We start from the raw sequence: 17658 nt of genomic DNA, 5'->3' as shown, positions 1-17658 counted from the left end.
TTTTTTTCTGTTATAATCTAAAACAAATTATGTTTTATTTATACTTTTTTTAATAGGACATGTGTAATTTAAGTTTATCGTTTAAAGCATTATAAAACCGAAGAAATGATTTCCAAAAATTTGGCATTTTTTATGTAAATGTATATTTAAATTTTTATTATATATAATAATTTGTTTTTATTACTTTAAAATCTACAAATCTATATATGGGATAATGAAAAAAAGAAAGGAGAATAAAAGGAAAATAATTGTTTGCAAATGATTTTTGTTTAATATACACAAAATTATTTATATATTTATATTTTATTTATTTATTTATTTATATTTTAATATATTTATATTTTAAATATTTATTTTTTTTATTTAGAATATATAAATAGAACAAAACTAGAGAAAAAAACACTTAAGCTTAAGAGCAAACACAAGAAAATAGCAAACCAGTTTTTAGAAACATAGCAAAATAGTTTTTAAAGTTTTTTATTTTATTTTTATGGTGTTTTTGTTTGGTTTTTTTTTCTTGTTATTATTATTAAATATTTCATGATTGATTTTTTTTCATTCGGTACGGTTTTTGTTGTGTTATATTTTGTATAATGGATACGAATATTCTTACATGCTTTCATTTCTATTGGGGTACTTCTTTTAGCTAATATTTTTATAAAGAGAAAAATTTATAAAAACACTTTTTTGGAAAATAAATTTTAAAATTAGTTTGTAATGAAAATAGTTAAGGAATATTTTAAATTTCAAATTAAATTAAATTCATTCATTTTATTTTTTAAATTTCAAATTAAATTAAATGCATTCATTTTATTTTTTAAAGAACTGAAATAGGTAACCTTTTAAAAGGATATCCATAATCTTAACATTTTTACAAAATTTTGTAGAAAATTTCGGCCATAACTTCACTTCAAAAATGTTCACAAAAAAAACATAAATAAATAAAAATAAAAGCACTGTTCCCGATCCTGCAAGAATCTACTATCTTTGCAATTTTCCTCGATATCACAAAGGGAAAATCGGTTATCGTAGTAAAAAATTACATTCTTGCAGTTCTGGAAAAAGCCAAAAATGTTGTACAGAAATTTAAGTATCAAGAATAATAAAATCATTCCGAATTTAAATCTATAAGATTTTTTCGTCCATAACCTCACATTTCTTTTGTTTAAAATTTGAGTGCAGGCATTGGAATTTTATTTTTTTTTTTTACGAAAAAAGCATAAAATTAGGAAATTAAGAAATAAAATAAAAATTTTCCTTTATTTTTTTTTTGGATTTTTTTTTTTGACCTGAGCTTAAATTTCCAATTTCCTATTGTGTCTGGAGTATTTTGGAAAGCAAGATTGCCACTAAAAAATAACAAAGTGCCAAGCAAGCGCTTCGCCGGGAATGGGCCAAAATACCGCAGAGCAACAGCGGACAGCGTGTGACGGCGGTTTCATTGGCCGTTTGAAGGCCATAATTGGTGCCAAAGGTGACGAGTTCGAACAAATTTAAACTTATTCTAAAATTTTATGCTATTTGCGACATTTTCTGTATTTGTTATATTTCCCCAAATATCGTTGATACAGAGTGCATATTACGGCTGCGAAGGACAAAAATAACAAATCGGATGAACAATATATATGGTAGCTATAGCTATATCTGGACCGAATCCGATCAAATTTGCCAAACATATTTTCAGGCCTTATCTGGTCGTATGTGCAAAATTCCATAATATTTGGTCTGATATTACACGTTTGGTGCACAAAAAAAGGCAAATCGGACGAAGATATATATGGGAGCTATATCTAAAATTTGACTGATTATCTCTAATTTCTATAGGCTTCGTCCTCGGGTTAAACAAATTATTTGTGGGAAATCGATCGGGCAATAAATGCGACCTGTACTTTGTTTACAAAAATACATGGACAGACGGACGGACAGACAAAGACATGATACCCTGAACACCTTGTGGTGTAGGGTATGAAAAGGGGACAACAAATGTGCGTTTCAGTTAAAGTTTCAAATACTAAACCTTAAAATATTCCTTAACAATATTTCCATTAGAGTAGACAGCTCAATATTTGTAAAACAAACAATATATGGCTCCTAAAATAAAAAAGAACTAAATTCGAAAATGCAAAAATATTAAAAATACAATTTTTTCAAATCTGTTTAAAAAAAATGAAAGAAGGAAAAGAAAAAACATTGCAAAAAATTTTGTTTTCTATAATTATTTTATTTAACATAAAATACTTTAATTAATTATTTGTTTCTTTTCATTTTTTGTTGTTTAGTTTTTATGTAGATGCGGTATTATTTTCGCTTTTCATTTGTTGTTTTTCTAAAAAATATGGCAATTTGTTGATGTTGTTGTGTATTAAACAGCATTTTTCACATAGTTAAATTTTTCAATATCAAATTTTTGTTTTTAATTTTATTTAAAAAAATGGAAGCAAAACAATAATAATTTTTTTCTTAAAAAATGTTTTCATTTTTTGTGGGCGTTTTTTAGTTTAAATTTATTTTTTTTTTATTTTTTGAAAAATCTTGATCTTAGCAAATGATTTTAAATCGTTATAAAATAATGTATAATAGTTAAATTATCTTTTATATATTTATAGTTTAAGATTTGTTTTTTTTTTAATTTATTATTAATAATAATTATATAAATTATCATGGTTTGTTGTATATTTTTCTTGTTTTGTTTTTTTACTCATTTTAGGTAAAAAATGTTGTATTTTTTTACTAAAAAATATCGTGGTTTTCTTCATTACATTTTGTTGTTTTTAAAAAGTAAAAAAATTGTTTATCAGTTTCTAAACAAATGCATTCATTACGGGTTTTAGTTTTTGTTGGTTGGTTTTTTCTCTGTTTTAATATTTTTTTTATTTATCATCGTCATCTTTATCTTGATCTCTATTTATAGTTATCGTATTGTTTGTTTGTTTATATATATTTATTAAAACATAAAAAAACATATGGTATGTGTGTAAAAAAATGTGGCGTTTATTTAAATAAATTGCGTTTGCGTTTCTTGTTGCTGTTGTTGCTGTTCGGGTTGTGGTTCAATGACGGTGTTTACAATGGTTGTTTGGGTGTTGAGTATGAAGAGCATGAAAAAAAGATGGACGAGGAGGAGGGTTTGGTTTTTTTACTTTCTAAAAGTTTTCCGTTTTTTTGTTTTATTCGATAATTTTTTTTTATAATTTAATAGGATATTTTGTTGGGATATTTGCTGATGTTGTTGTTGTTACTGTTGTGGGGATGTTGTGGCTGCTGTTGTTGTTGTTGCTGGTGATTGTTGTATTTAAGCAATAATTATGAGTGATGATATGGCGTTACATAGGTAGCTGGGAAAATGCCCTTACGATTGCCAATCTCACCATTCCACCAGTTCTCGTCGGAACGATCTGTTACGGTGATGACATCACCACGTCTGAATTCCAATTCACCTGACTCTTGTGGCACAAAATCGTACAGGGCCTGTACAAGCATCTGGAATAAAAAGGACAGGAGGGAAATTAGTGATTTTTTAAAGAAAACTTTTCGATAGGAAATCTTCAATCCAACCTGGCTGAATTGGGATTTTCCATAGGAAATCTTCAATTCAATCTGGCTGAATTGGGATTTTCCATAGGAAATCTTCAATTCAGCCCGGCTGAATGGGGGTTTCCATAAGAAAACTGCAATTCAGTCCGGCTGAATGGGAGTTTCCATAGAAAAGTGCAATTCAGCCTGGCTGAATGGGGGTTTTCCATAGGAAAACTTAAAAAAAAACAAGTAAAATTGCTGTAAGTTCGGCTGGGCTGAACTTTGCATACCCTCCATCATTTGAAACAAATTTGGCAATTTTCAAAAAAAAAATCCTTAAAAATTCTGTTAAAATCTTAAAAATACCAATTGTAGCCGTCATATTAGGGTCTAAACGACGACGTGGACCTGCATAGGCAACTTTTGTCATAAGCCATTACAATATTCAAATGCGAAACTTGAAAAAAAAAACGGTGAATAATGTAGCTATATAGGGAGGTACTAATATATGGCGGCTATACCAAAATGTGGACATGCACAGACAATTTTCTGTCATAGGCTCCAGTATCCATTCCAAACGTCAAATATCAAATTTGAAACAATTTCGATGAATACTGTATCTAAAATCATCAAAATACCGAATATCGGGAGGTACCGCTATATGAGGGCTATACGAAGACGTGGAGCTGCACGGAAAATTTTCTGTCATAGGCTGTAGTATTCATTACGAATTTCAAATACCAAATTTGAAACAATTCCGGTGATTAATGTTGCTAAAATCATCAAAATACGAAAATATCGGGAGGTACCTTTATATGGGGGCTATACGAAGACGTGAAGCTGCACGGAAAATTTTCTATCATAGGCTGTAGTATCCATTTTGAACTTCAAATACCAAATTTGAAACAATTCCAGTGAATAATGTCGCTAAAATCGTCAAAAACCGAATATCGGGAGGTACCCTTATATGGGGGCTATACGAAGACGTGGACCTACATGACCCATTTTCAATACCAAAAGTCCTGTATATATTATATACATTTGAGTAAAATTTTAGTAATCTATTTCATTTCGTTCGGAAGCCAGAGTGATTTCCACAGACGGACACGAATCGCTAAATCGACAAAGAATTTTATGTTGATCAAGAAAATATGCACTTTGTGGGGTCTAAAATGTATATTTCGAGGTGTTACAAACGAAATGACAATTTTAATATACCCTCCATACTATGGTGGAGGGTATATAAACATAACATTCAACCCAGCTGCAAATGGAATTTTCCATGGGGAAAACTTCAAATCACCCCCACTTTAATATATCCTTCTAATAGTGCCCTACTATTCAACCAGTCTTTCCGTCTTTTCATTTTCCAATCTTTCATATTTAAATTTATTTTATTTTTAATTATTTGCAAAACCTTACCTCTTCAGGTATCATATCTCTTAATTTGACATCTTGTGATCTGGATACGCTTGCCGTTCGATGATATTCAACCAATTCATTTAATGAATTAAATTTAACCACCCAAAGGAAGAATTTACCTTGTGCGTCACGTAATACTTTAAAATGTTGAACACCATCGGGACACCTAAAACGAAAGGAGAGAGAATTGGATTAATAAATTTGTGAAAAAAAGAACAGAAAACAATAACAAACCACATTACTTACTTAACCGATAATGAAAAATCACCCGGACTTGATTCACTAATACGTATTAAAAAAGCGCCTTCATGTTTGTTCGATAATAGTTTTTCAGCATCAGCGCGGGTAATGCGACCATAGTACCAACTAAAAAAAGAAAGAAAGAAATTGGAATTATTATCACAGTTGTGGTGTGAGGGGATGCGTTGGCTCGACTTACTCATGATTTTTCATTTCTATGTAATTGCTGGGTATGAGACCTTCTTTGCCATCTAATTCAGCACGATACCAATTTGAATCATCTTCCATATTTAAAATCTGAAAATAGAAAAAAAAAAAAAAATAAACGAGTTAGTCATTGTTTTTAGCAAATATGTGGCATGACATAGGAAAGTTGTAAAAAAAAATATAAATAAAATAATATAAATAAATAAAATAAATAAAAAATTACTTTTTTGAAGAATAGCAATCGAGAATTGTTAAAGACTAGTTTTTGGAGGACTATAGAGAGTCACAAACCTGGATTCTTTTGAAAAACTATCAGGGCTGGAAATGTGAGCTGTGTTTGAAAAAATATTTAGAGGACTATTAGAGCCGCAAACCTAGATTTTTTTGTAGGAATATCAGGGTTGGAAATGTGAGCTGTGTTTGAAAAGATATTTGGAGGAATATCGAGGCTAAAATCCCGGAATTTCTAGAATATTTTTTGGAGGAATATCAGACTTACAACAGTAAGTTATTTTTGTTTGGCTATTAAAACCCCAATTCAGTATGGAAAACCCAAATCAGCCGAGCTGTATAGAAATTTTTGTCATAAATATCCATTTTACATCGCAGCCTCTTTTCATGCCAAGTCTCCCAATCTTTAATTTGATCGATAACTTCTTTAAGGTGAAGGGAGCTGCTTTCATACATTCTCTGTGCGTATGAAATTAATTCAGCAGATTTGAAAAGCAGAGCTAACTGATTTATGAATCATAAACCTGTATCAGGAGACCATTCTTTTGCTTTGTGCAGGTTATTTTTATACAAATCGAGAAAAAAAAAAACACAGATATTTATACCATTTTATGTTTTACGATTATGGCCGACACATGCTAAACAGCAGCAGCGAAAAGTGGAGAGAAAAAAAGAAACATATGTTTTATTTGTTCGACCTGTTTTCTCTTTTTTTTTGCTTCTTTGATTGACTGAGAACTAGAGGGAGGGAGGTGAATAATTCAATACGTCAGTATTTATGTCAAATTATTTATAGTCAGTAGATTTCGTTGAAATTAGTGGCAAATTATGTATGTATTCGTAATCAATTTTAAATTTTATTGGAGGGCAATGACTCATGGATTGGGTTAAGTGGGGAGATATCGGATTAGGGTCTCATGGGGGAAATATATCACACCATTAGATTTGTTATTTACTAATTAGGAGGAGGATCACCCTTAAAAATTCTGTAAATAATTTAGGTACATTATCTGAATTATTTAAGTATTATATAGATAATTGCCATAATAACTGCATAATAGGAATATTATATAATGCAGATAATACAGGGGCCAACGATACGGCGCCTTGCTCCCCACAGTGGTGATGTTCGTTGCAAGTTTTTGCGCATAGATTCATATTTGCATGTTGCCCCTTACTTGATTTCTTTTACGGTATAATGAAAATAATTTATCAACAAAATCCCCTTAACGTATATATTTTATGCAAATAAAAAATGCTGTATTTTTAATTTTTTTAACTGATCCTTTTAGGGATGTGTAGGTCGACTTTTCATTGGCATACTGAATGTAAAGTGAAATGATAACATAATGATATTTGTCTTGTTAATTTGTAAGGAAATGTGGTAATGCTATTTGCAAATATTAATATCAAAATATATGTATATGGTAATAATAAATTTAATCGCAAGCCTTACTTGATATTTTATCTATAATCTCTAAATTTTGTGGATGAATTGTAATTTTTCCATTTCTTTACATATATGCTTTAGGGATATGTAGGTCGACTTTTGCGATAGCATAGTAAATGCAAAGATAAATGATAACATATGTTACCATAAAATTAAAAATGTCTTGTTTTCAAATAATTTTTTCGTTTCTTTGATTGGCTGAGAACCAGAGGGAGGGAGGTGAATAATTCAATACGTCATTAAGTATTTATGTCAAATTATTTATAGTCAGATAGATTTCGATGAAATTAGTGGCAAATTATGTATTCGGAATCAAATTGAAATTTTATTGCAGGACAATGACTCAGGGATTTGGTTTATGGGTAGATAGGAGATCAGGGTCTCCTAGGGGAAATATATACCATCATTACACTTTCTATCTATAAATGAGGAAGTGGTACACCCTCGCCTTCAAATGTTATTTTATATTTCCAAGAGTGTAGCTGGGATGATAGTTTTGGATTATCCCTCCCTCCATCCCCACTTTTTTGTGCCATTAACATAAAAGCACAAATCTACAACACAAAAGGTAATTAAACTACTACAAATTTCGCATAAATTAATTTAAAATAAATAATCCAGAATACAATTGAATTCAAAAAAGGCCAGGCATCACCAGTTTCCAAATGACTGAACATTGTGGCTGGCTGGCGGGCGGTCATCACAAAGTTACGAAATGGCCAAACGAAACAACAAGGCCAATATAAATATTTATGTTTCAGAACTATTCAATAAACAATGATGTTAAATGGAAAATAAATATAAAATTTTGAAAAAGAAAAACTTATATTTGATCTAGTTCAATTGGCTCAATAGGTTCTGCCGTAGGAAAACTTCATTACAGCCACCAGAATGGGGAGTTTTCATAAAAAAGGTTTTAATTCAGCTCGCCTGAATGGAGGTTTGTTTCAATTCAGCCCGGCTGAAATAGGTATTTCACGTCGAAATTTCAATTCTGCCAAGGATTTCCTTACGAAAACTTCCCTTCTCCTTGAAGCAAAGATTCGCATTCTTTGTTTTTATTTAATTCCTTTCCGGTCTGGTGATAATACGAAAAGCGAAAGTTCAAATGTCCTGTTTAACAACCCCATAACCATAATTTCAACTTTTTTTAAATCAAACCTCAATTATCCAAAATGAAAGAGAGAGAAAATCACAAAATATGATTAAGGACTTGTTGGGGAAACAATAAACCAACGAAAGGACAACATGGGAAGGACAAACAAGCAGCAGGGCTATTATTATTAAATCAACAGCAAAACCAGATTCTATTAAAGTCATGCAAAAATTTTAGGATGAAACAAAAAAGACCATTAACACTTGGCCTGGCAACGGGTAAAGAGCAAAACAAAAAAAAGAAACTCCAAAAAAAAAGACGTCTGCTAAAGTATTCTATGGTTCCGTTTGGAGCAAAGGAAGCAAAAAAAAAAAGAAAATCACAAAAGAGAGTAAGAGAGACGTCCCAACCAGCAAACAATTCCAAATTGTTGCTGCTATGGACTGCAACAATCTGGTTTTTTGCTTCCTTTTTCTTTCCTTCATTGTCGCTTTGGCCACACGACAAGGGCAAATGAGAAGCAGGGACAAACGAAATGATGGCAATGGCCATGTAGCAAGGATATCTGCTGCTCATCTTGGCTTTGAGGAGACACATGCTGGTCAAACAAGTTTTTTTGTTGGTTGGTTGGACAATGCAGCTCTTTGGCAGGTCTACACTCTAAAAAAAAACATACCCCGAGGGGGAGGTTTATGGTTTTCAATTTTTGTCTGCCAAAAAAATGTAGATCTCTCCCCGCGTCGATGCAATAAGGGCCACTGCGCCTAGGCGTCTGCCTTCAATGGTATGGTGGAATGGAAAAATGTTTTGCCCAGCGCTTCTTCTGCTGACAAATATCATCATCTTCATTGAAGTTGTTGTTTTTGTTGCATCTGCTTAGCATTGTTAACATGATAATGATGCAGTTTTGCCAATGATAATCATATGACCATGTCAGACACAAGGCTAAGCCTGATAGCTGTGATGCCATTGCACTTTTTGTTGTTTTCTTGCATAGTATATCTGAATGTTGCTGACTGCCTGCCTATCGGGATGCCTGTATGTCGTCGTCGTCGTTGTCTGCTTGGGTCACACGCTTACAATGTCGCGTATAAGCTGTGGAACAACGGCATTGTAATGGCAACCGGCTACAGCAGATGACTTTGTGGTTATTAAGTAAATGATATTTGCGACCGCTGTTGCTGCCGATGATGAGGCGGGTTTCAGTTATTGTTTTTTGTTGTTGTTGTAATTGTAGACTAATGATGTTCTGGCTGATTGAATTCGCTTGCTATTGCCATAACATGGATTATTTATTTACATTTTAGGAACGTTTCAGATAATTTCTACAAATTCTGTAAATAATTTAGGTACATTATCTGAATTATCTAAATATTATGTAGATAATTACCGAAATTAACTGCATAACAGGAATATTTTTTAAATATTGCAGATAATACAGGGTGGCCACGAAACGGCGCCTTGCTCGCCACAGTGGTGATGTTCATAGAAATTTGTTACAACTTTTGTGCGGAAAGATTGCCTGTTGCCCCATATTTAATTTATTTTACGATGATAAAGTACATAACGTATATATTTAATCCATAATAAAAAATTGTGTAAATCATTTCTATTTTTTTAATTTCTTAACTAATCTGTTTTAGGGATATGTAGGTCGACTTTTCGTTGGCATAGTGAATGTAAAGTGAAATGATAACACATGTTAACTGTATTGTATTTGTCTTGTTCTAAAATTGTAAGGAAATGTGATGATGATATTTGCAATTTATAGCATTAGAATGTAAATATATAATAATAAATTGAACGGAAAACCTTACTTGATATTTTATCTATAATGTAGGGATATGTAGGTCGACTTTTGCTTTAGCATAGTAAATGTAAAGTTAAATGATAACAGAATTATATTTGTCTTGTTCTATAATTAAATGGAATGTAGTGATGCTATTTGCTAAATATAAGCATTGAAATATGCATAAATGCTAATAATAAATTATTCATTGCTCATAAAACGTATTAAGTAATAAAATATTATAAATTTATCTTAATTTTGCAGCAAGTTTTATTGATGAATAATTTTTTGCAAAAACTAGGAACATACCATACCAGGAGCCATTCCAAGATAGTTTTTTTTTTTACTTTTCCAAATTGTGTCTGTAAACCCCTCTAACCCTAACCACTGTGCCGCAATAACAATGCATTTAAACCCGTGCAAGTAATTTAATAAGAAAAAAATTTCAATAGAATCACGTATCGATTGTCTTATTCAAGAAAAAATTGCACATTTAAAGAGAAATCGAAATTTCAATGACAAAACTGAAATTGTAGAATAAGCACGCAAAATAGTTTTGTTTTCGTTTAATACAAATGTAAGTAAAAAAAAAACATTTCAACAAATCCTCTTCTCTTCAAATATAGCCAAATAATTTTGTTGGACCAAAGGTCGCTTGCACGAAGAACCAAGGGTCTTTTGCAAAAAGAGCAAAGGTCTTGTACCAAAAAATCTTTTTTTCCAGATGACCCCAAGTTCTCAAAGAGCTTCTATTAGGATGCCCAAAATACCAAAAAAATCTTCTATAAGAAGACAAATGAGTTGACTTTAAAACGACCCTAAGGTATTTTCGCTATAGAAGTCCAAAATGTCCTCTATAAGCATTTTAAAAGGTCCTATATAAGAAGACCAGGATCGCATATTAATAGGACCAAAAACACTTTTATGAGAAAACTACTTCTGCAGAAGGACTCAAGGATCCTCCAAAGATATCGAAAAGCCGCCCCAAATCGTTTCGATAAGAAGACTCAAAAGTCTTTTTCAAGAACACCAAAAGATTTATATATTTTTCGAGCATAGGCAAAGTTCACACACCTTTGCCTTTTTTCTCTTCAGAAGGCTCAAACTACTTCTAAAAAGGACCCAAGGATCCTCCAAAGATATCGAAAAGCCGGCCCAAATCGTTTCGATAAGAGGACTCAATAGGTTTTTTCAAAAGACATATATATCTCGAGCATAGGCAAAGTTCACAAACCTCTCCCACCAAAAATGTAAAAAAAATAATTTACAAAAAAAATACGCTGACATCTGTTATTTTATAAAGCCACCCAAAAAATGCACCCACACACGTTTCATATATTCGAAATTCTAAATAGTATTATTACATCATTAGCTTGTATATTTTGTTAACAAACTAATAATATTTTACAACACAAACGACAACACCAACAACAACAGCAGCAACAAAATCAGAACAACAAACACGAAAACAGAAATATCTCTGACGGCAACAAATTTTCAAATCTAAACGCCATCTCGACTAAAAAACAAAAAAAATGGCAAAAACAAAAATGAAAACACGCACGCAACACACATTTTCACATGGTCGAGAAGAAGCAAAAGCAAAGAAGAAAAAATTCCGACAAAAAATTTAGGCGGAGAAAATGCAGCAAAACAACTCATTACCAAATAAGGGATTTATTGAGAGCAGAACAGTAACTTTTTACTTCCACTTTTTTTTTAGAAAATACTAACATAGCTGCAAAAATTTGATAGAATTTCTTAGAATAACATCTCGTTACCAAATATTTGTTAAGTAACATCAACTCATTACCAAGTAATGAGTTTTTTTGGATTAAATGCTTAAAATAGCTATCAAAAGTCGTTAAACAGGCCGAAAAAGTATTTGTTGTGTATTTGGCATCAGTAACCACTCTACTCACCAACCTGTCTACCAATCCCTTACTGTGACATGGAGATGGCCACAGAAGGATATATAAAATATATTTTCATTATTTTTTGACCTACTGGTAATGGAGAAGGTATGTTGTTGCATACAGTACTGCCATTTCTCGGAGCATAGCCAGTTGCTTTGGGTCAAAAGGTAATTATTTTTTAGCCTCCTGGGAATATCGAAGGTATATTGTTGATATTTTAATGTTAAATATGGCTAAATATGCTCATTACTGGTAATGCAGGAAGTATGTTCTTGTCTTACTTGTCTTACAGCGAAAATTTATAGTTTGTCCCCCGAAATGACTTCGAAAGGCATTGCCTGGTGGCGCCCAACCAAAAAAAAATATCAAACCCAAAGGCCTGAGAACAGGGCCATTAATCCCATACATACATCCCTCAATTTCCCAAAAAAAAAAAAGAAACTTTGACTATGAGGTAATAAAAATAGTCCAAAAACAGTTCCCATATTGCCATGGCGGCATGGCTACTCTCCCTGTATGCTGAGAATTTATGCCGCACATAAAAATGATATATGTACGAGTGTGTATGGGAAACGGGTGAGTAAGTGGCTGGTTTATTTTCTCATTTGTCTCTGTGTTTTTCTTTGTACATTTTTATGTCAAAATCTAAACAAGTGGGGATATGAAGAAAATGGCCGAAAAACACCATTGGCAACAACAAAAATACGAAAAAAAAATTGTTTTGCAAATTCCATTGAAAATGAATTGCCTGGCTACGGCAACTATTCAAAGCTGGCGCGCACATGAACTATTATCGATATTATTTGCATATTTCCAAAAAAAATTCGCATTTTGAAATTTTGTTTATAAAGCCCACAACAACAACAAGAACATGAAAAATAAATAAAACTAATGGCGAAAATATATGCCAGGGAAGGTAATTATTCAAAAAAAAAAAACTTTTGTGCGGATATTTCGGTACAATGCAAATAATTTATCAAAAATATTTACATTACGTATATATTTTATCCATACATAAAATTTTGTAGATCATTTTTAACTTTTCCATTTCTTAACTGATCTGTTTTAGGGCTATGTAGGTCGACTTTCCGTTAGCATAGTGAATGTAAAGTGAAATGATAACACATGTTACCAGTATTATATTTGTCTTCTTCTAAAATTGTAAGGAAATGTGGTGATGATATTTGCAAACATTAGCATTAGAATATACATATATGCCAATAATAAGTTGAATAAGGCATGCCATTCAATGCATGTTTGAATCTATAATTTTTAAATTGTGTGGAAATTTTTTTTAATTTTTCCATTTCTTAACTGATCTGTTTTAGGGATATGTAGGGCGACTTTTCGTTAGCACAGGGAATGTAAAGTGAAATGATAACACATGTTAACAGAATTATATTTTTATTGTTTAAAATTGCAAGGAAATGTGATGCAATTTGGAAATATTAGTATTAGAAGTTGTATACGTGTATGTTAATAAAAAATTGAATGGCAAGCCTTACTTGATATTTTATCTAAAATCTCTAAATTTCTCTAACGGACAAGTTTCAATTTTTCTAATTCTTTACTGATATGCTTTACGTATATATAGGTCGAGTTTTCGATAGTATAGTATAGTTGCCTTCAAATAATTGTGGAATGTGGAATGTAGTGATGCTATTTGCTAGATATAGGCTTAGAATTTGTGTATATACAAATAAAAAATAGTTCATTGCTTCTAAAATTCAGTAAATAGTCCAATATAATAAATTTCTCTCCTGGGAGATTTTCGTTAATGGTGCCTAAGTGATATAATACAGGTTCTGGAACATAACTATATTATAGTAGTCGAAAAATCGATTATTCCTCATCTAATTCTAATTCAGTATGTCTTTTGCAAAAACTCAGAATTTATCGAGCCATTCCGAGAGGGTTTTATTTTTAATTTTAAGATTTGTCATTGGAAACCTTTATACCCATAAACACAGTCCCAGTATAGCAATGCATTCAAATCCGTGCAAGTAATTTAATAAGAAAAAAATTCAATAGAATCACGTATCGATTGTCTTATTCAATAAAAAATTGCCTACTTAAGGTGGATTATTCAAAAAAATGGGAGACATATTTCTGAAAAATTTAAATCCAACTAACTAGAGATACATATTAGTTGATTTTGATTTTTCAAGTAGAACACAGAAATTTTGGGAATATTTCAAAGGAAATCTTCATAGAAGTCCAAAAACTTTCTCCTCGCCGATCCAAATAAATTTCCTTTACAACAGTCCCCAAAAGCCCGATCTGCTTTTTTATTTCTTTTTTTTTTTGTACCCCAGTGTAATAATTGATAGTTTACTGAACTTTTTTCTTCATAAACATCGTCATCTCTTTGAAGGAAAAAAATATAACTGTTGATGCTGTTTCTGTTATTTACTGGCTAGATAGTTGGCTGACTGGCTGTCTGTCTCTTGGCGGCTAGCCTCGGCTGATATGAGCAAAGCAATTGTCTCTGTGTTTTATCCATTTGTCGGTTTGGTTTTTCTTTTTTTTTTTTTTGTTTTGTGTACTTGGCCCATTCCATTCCATTGGCCATTATTGCCGCATGAGTCATGGGAAAAAAGCGTCTAAACAACAACAAGAACACATTATAAATTTTTGCGGTGTTGTAATGTCGGTAATAAACAATTATCTTCCACATTGAATGTAGCCATTATAGAGATTCTAAATACATTGAAAGCGATTTATTCACACACATAAACACATTGACTTGATAGCAGAATAGTTAAATAATAAACTTTGCAACTCGCTTCTGAGAGATTTGATTTTGTGGCAAAATTAATCCTATGACAACATTTTGCCCAATAGAAAGTAGTTTTTTTTTTGTTGTTGTTTCGTTTTGTCTGAAGGTATTCTCAGCCAGTCGTAACGAAACGAAAAAAAAAAAATAATAACAAATAGGAATTTTCTATTTACTTTAATAATTATATCTATTTCAGTGCTATAAAGACGTTTTTCAAAATACAAAGGGAGATGTAAGTGATAGAGATTAGAATTTGGAGAATAATTAGCAAAAATAGCAAGTTCGGCCGGGCCGAACTTTAGATACCGTCCACATTTTGGAACGAATTTGGCATTCTCAAAAGCAATAAAAAATTAAAAAAATTGTTAAAATCTTTAAAATACCGAATGTAGCGGTTATATTAGGGTCTATACGACGACATGGAGCTGCATGGGCAACTTTTGTCATAAGCCATTAAATATTCAAATACGAAACTTGAAATAAATTATCCGCTGAATAATGTAGCTAAAATCATCAAAATACCGAATATCGGGAGGTACCGTTATATGGGGCTCTACGAAGACGTGGACCTGCACAGACAATTTTCTGTCTTAGACTGTAGTATCCATTACGAACTTCAAATACCAAATTTGAAACAATTCCGGTGAAAAATGTCGTAAAAATCATTAAAAAACCGAAAATCGGGAGGCATCGTTATATGGGGGGCTATACGAAGACTTGGACCTGCACGAACCATTTTCTGTCTTAGGCTGTAGTATCCATTACGAACTTCAAATGCCAATTTTGAAACAATTCCGGTGTAAAATGTCGCTAAAATCATCAAAATACCGAAAATAGGGAGGTACCATTAAATGGTAGCTATACCAAAACGTGGATCTACATGGCCCAATTTCAATACCAAAAGTCCTGCATACATAATATACATTTGAGTACAATTTTATCAATCTACTTTATTTCGTTCGGACGCTATAGTGATTTATATAGACAGACGGATGGACATCGCTAAATCGACATAGAATGAATTTTATGCTGATCAAGAATATATATGTAATTTTGTGGGGTCCAAAATGTATATTTCGAAGTGTTGCAAACGGAATGACAAACTTAACACACCCTCCATACTATGGTGGGGAGTATAAAAAAATAATTGAAAACAACAACTGATACCAGAAATTACTTTAGAAACCTACTATGGGGTAAGGGGATTTTCTCTGGCTTCTAGGATGAAAAATCTTCCAAAGAAAGGTTTTTTATGCATTTTACCCCTTCTAAAGTTTCGGGGAAAGAAGTTCATACAAACGTCTTGCAAAAATAGTGTCTTAAAAGGACCACACACTTTTTCTCCAGCTCTTCTATAGTTCGGAAGACATTCTCATTAAATAAATTTAATTATTTTCATTTCCATCCATTCATCTTCCTTCCATTCTCGCTTCCCACTCACAGAAACATATACATATTCCCTTAATGATCAACATATTTGTTTGGTTTTGTTTTCATACATTTTTTTTTGCATTGACTGTTTATTGACTCATGAAAAATGGGTCAATTCAAGTCAATTACACGTGTCTTATCACTATTTCTTCTCGAACAGTCAGACGGACGGACAGGACAGGCAGGCAGTCAATCAGTCAGTGGTTTGTCATAACTCTTTTTTGGTATCTCTTTCTTCGAACTATGAACGAAGGCACAAGACAAGACATCATTCAATCGACAGCAGCAGGGCAGCAGCAGCAACAACAAAGACTTTGGAGTTTCTGTTTTCCAAGATTTCTACGCTTTGTCCATGAAGCGATTTATGAATGCCGCCTGGCTTTTCTGGGTGAGTGAGTTGGGTGGGGGGTGAGGAGAAGCTATCTATTAAATAAGCCATTATGTTGATAATAAAAAAGTAAACAAGAAGTGGGGGGAGAGTGCAAAAAAGAAAGAATAGTATCTTTCTTTTGGAAAAAAAAAGAGAAGCTGCTTCTTCACAGGCCACCTTTGGGCCATTGTTTTGTTATTGCTGTTTATTTATGATAATTTATGAAGTCTTTTTTTCTTTCTTTCAAACAAATTATGACTAGAAATGAAGTGATTCATTATTGTGAGTGAGTTAGTGCCCTGCTACGGCCGACAGACAAATGCTGTCAATTTGTGTTACAAATTTAGAGGGAAAATAGTTTTGAGTTGTGATGGATTGAGACAATGGAATGTCGCGAATAAGTAAGTAAGTGACGAATGTGATTTATTGGGAAATTACAATGAAGGTATGAAGGTATCATGGGAACATCCTCTGAAATGTTTCAATTTAAAAATATAATTTAAAAATTGGAAAAAATCGATATATTTTTTATATTTATTTTTTACACAATAGATGCAATTTTTCTCTGCTCTGATATGCTGTCACCGCAAAAGGTTATAAATATTTACCTTTGAAATAAATCTTGCGGTTTTACCGTAAATTTTTTCATTGCAAATTACACAAAGCACGTATGTAGGGAGGGAAGGGGCTATGAAATGGCATTACAATTCCGACAGTTTTTGTACATTTAAAAAGTAAAAGTTATTAAAAATGTTGTTGCAAAATGGTCAGGCTTATCCCTTTGTTGTTGTTTTTATAAAAACAACGTTTGTTTATTAGTGGAGAACGATGGTAATGTTTACCAGGGGGTAAGGCAGGGAATACCTAGGTTTCGGAAAGAGCCACCAATCCTCATCAGTTCCCTTGTTTTTGTCTGGGATATTCTCCCCAGAAGTTATTTTAAAAATAACTTCTATGACAAAAAACATTTTTTACCCAAGTGACGAGATCGTAAGCTCAATAGAAGAGGAACCAAAGAATTATATAAAACTAAAATTCTTTTGGAAAGTCTTCTAAATCTTACAACCGCACTTATAAACATTTTCATCTTTCTCCACTTGTTATGCTTTCGTTCAACCTGAACGAAGTAGCATAACCATGTAAGTTGGTTTTGTCTGTTACAACAAAAACCCCTTCGTCGACCGTGCCTTGTCTATAAATAGAACAGTGTG

At 32.1% G+C, this 17658-nt stretch overlaps 1 protein-coding gene and 1 long non-coding RNA gene across 2 annotated transcripts in view; both read right to left on the bottom strand.

Annotated features, from left to right (window-relative positions):
- Positions 1-2969: 2969 nt before the first annotated feature.
- Positions 2970-17658, bottom strand: part of LOC101896778 (growth factor receptor-bound protein 2) — a 30473-nt gene continuing 15784 nt past the window's right edge. Inside the window, exons 3-6 of the mRNA XM_059128864.1 lie at positions 5378-5475; positions 5185-5304; positions 4939-5104; positions 2970-3480 (exon numbers count right to left, since the gene is read on the bottom strand). Coding sequence (XP_058984847.1) covers positions 3304-3480; positions 4939-5104; positions 5185-5304; positions 5378-5475 — 561 coding nt within the window. The 3' untranslated portion in view covers positions 2970-3303. The remainder of the gene's footprint in view (positions 3481-4938; positions 5105-5184; positions 5305-5377; positions 5476-17658) is intronic.
- LOC109613491 (uncharacterized) lies at positions 7810-9759 on the bottom strand. Its single transcript, XR_002195015.2, has 2 exons — positions 9553-9759; positions 7810-9496 (listed from the first exon to the last, which is right to left on the bottom strand). It is a non-coding gene; the product is annotated as an uncharacterized LOC109613491 (long non-coding RNA).

This window comes from Musca domestica, unplaced genomic scaffold, assembly GCF_030504385.1.
Source record: "Musca domestica strain aabys unplaced genomic scaffold, Musca_domestica.polishedcontigs.V.1.1 58, whole genome shotgun sequence".
In the NCBI taxonomy this organism is placed as follows: Eukaryota; Metazoa; Arthropoda; class Insecta; order Diptera; family Muscidae; genus Musca; species Musca domestica.
Note: the sequence above shows the minus strand (reverse complement) of the source record. Positions and strands in the feature narration are given on the sequence as shown.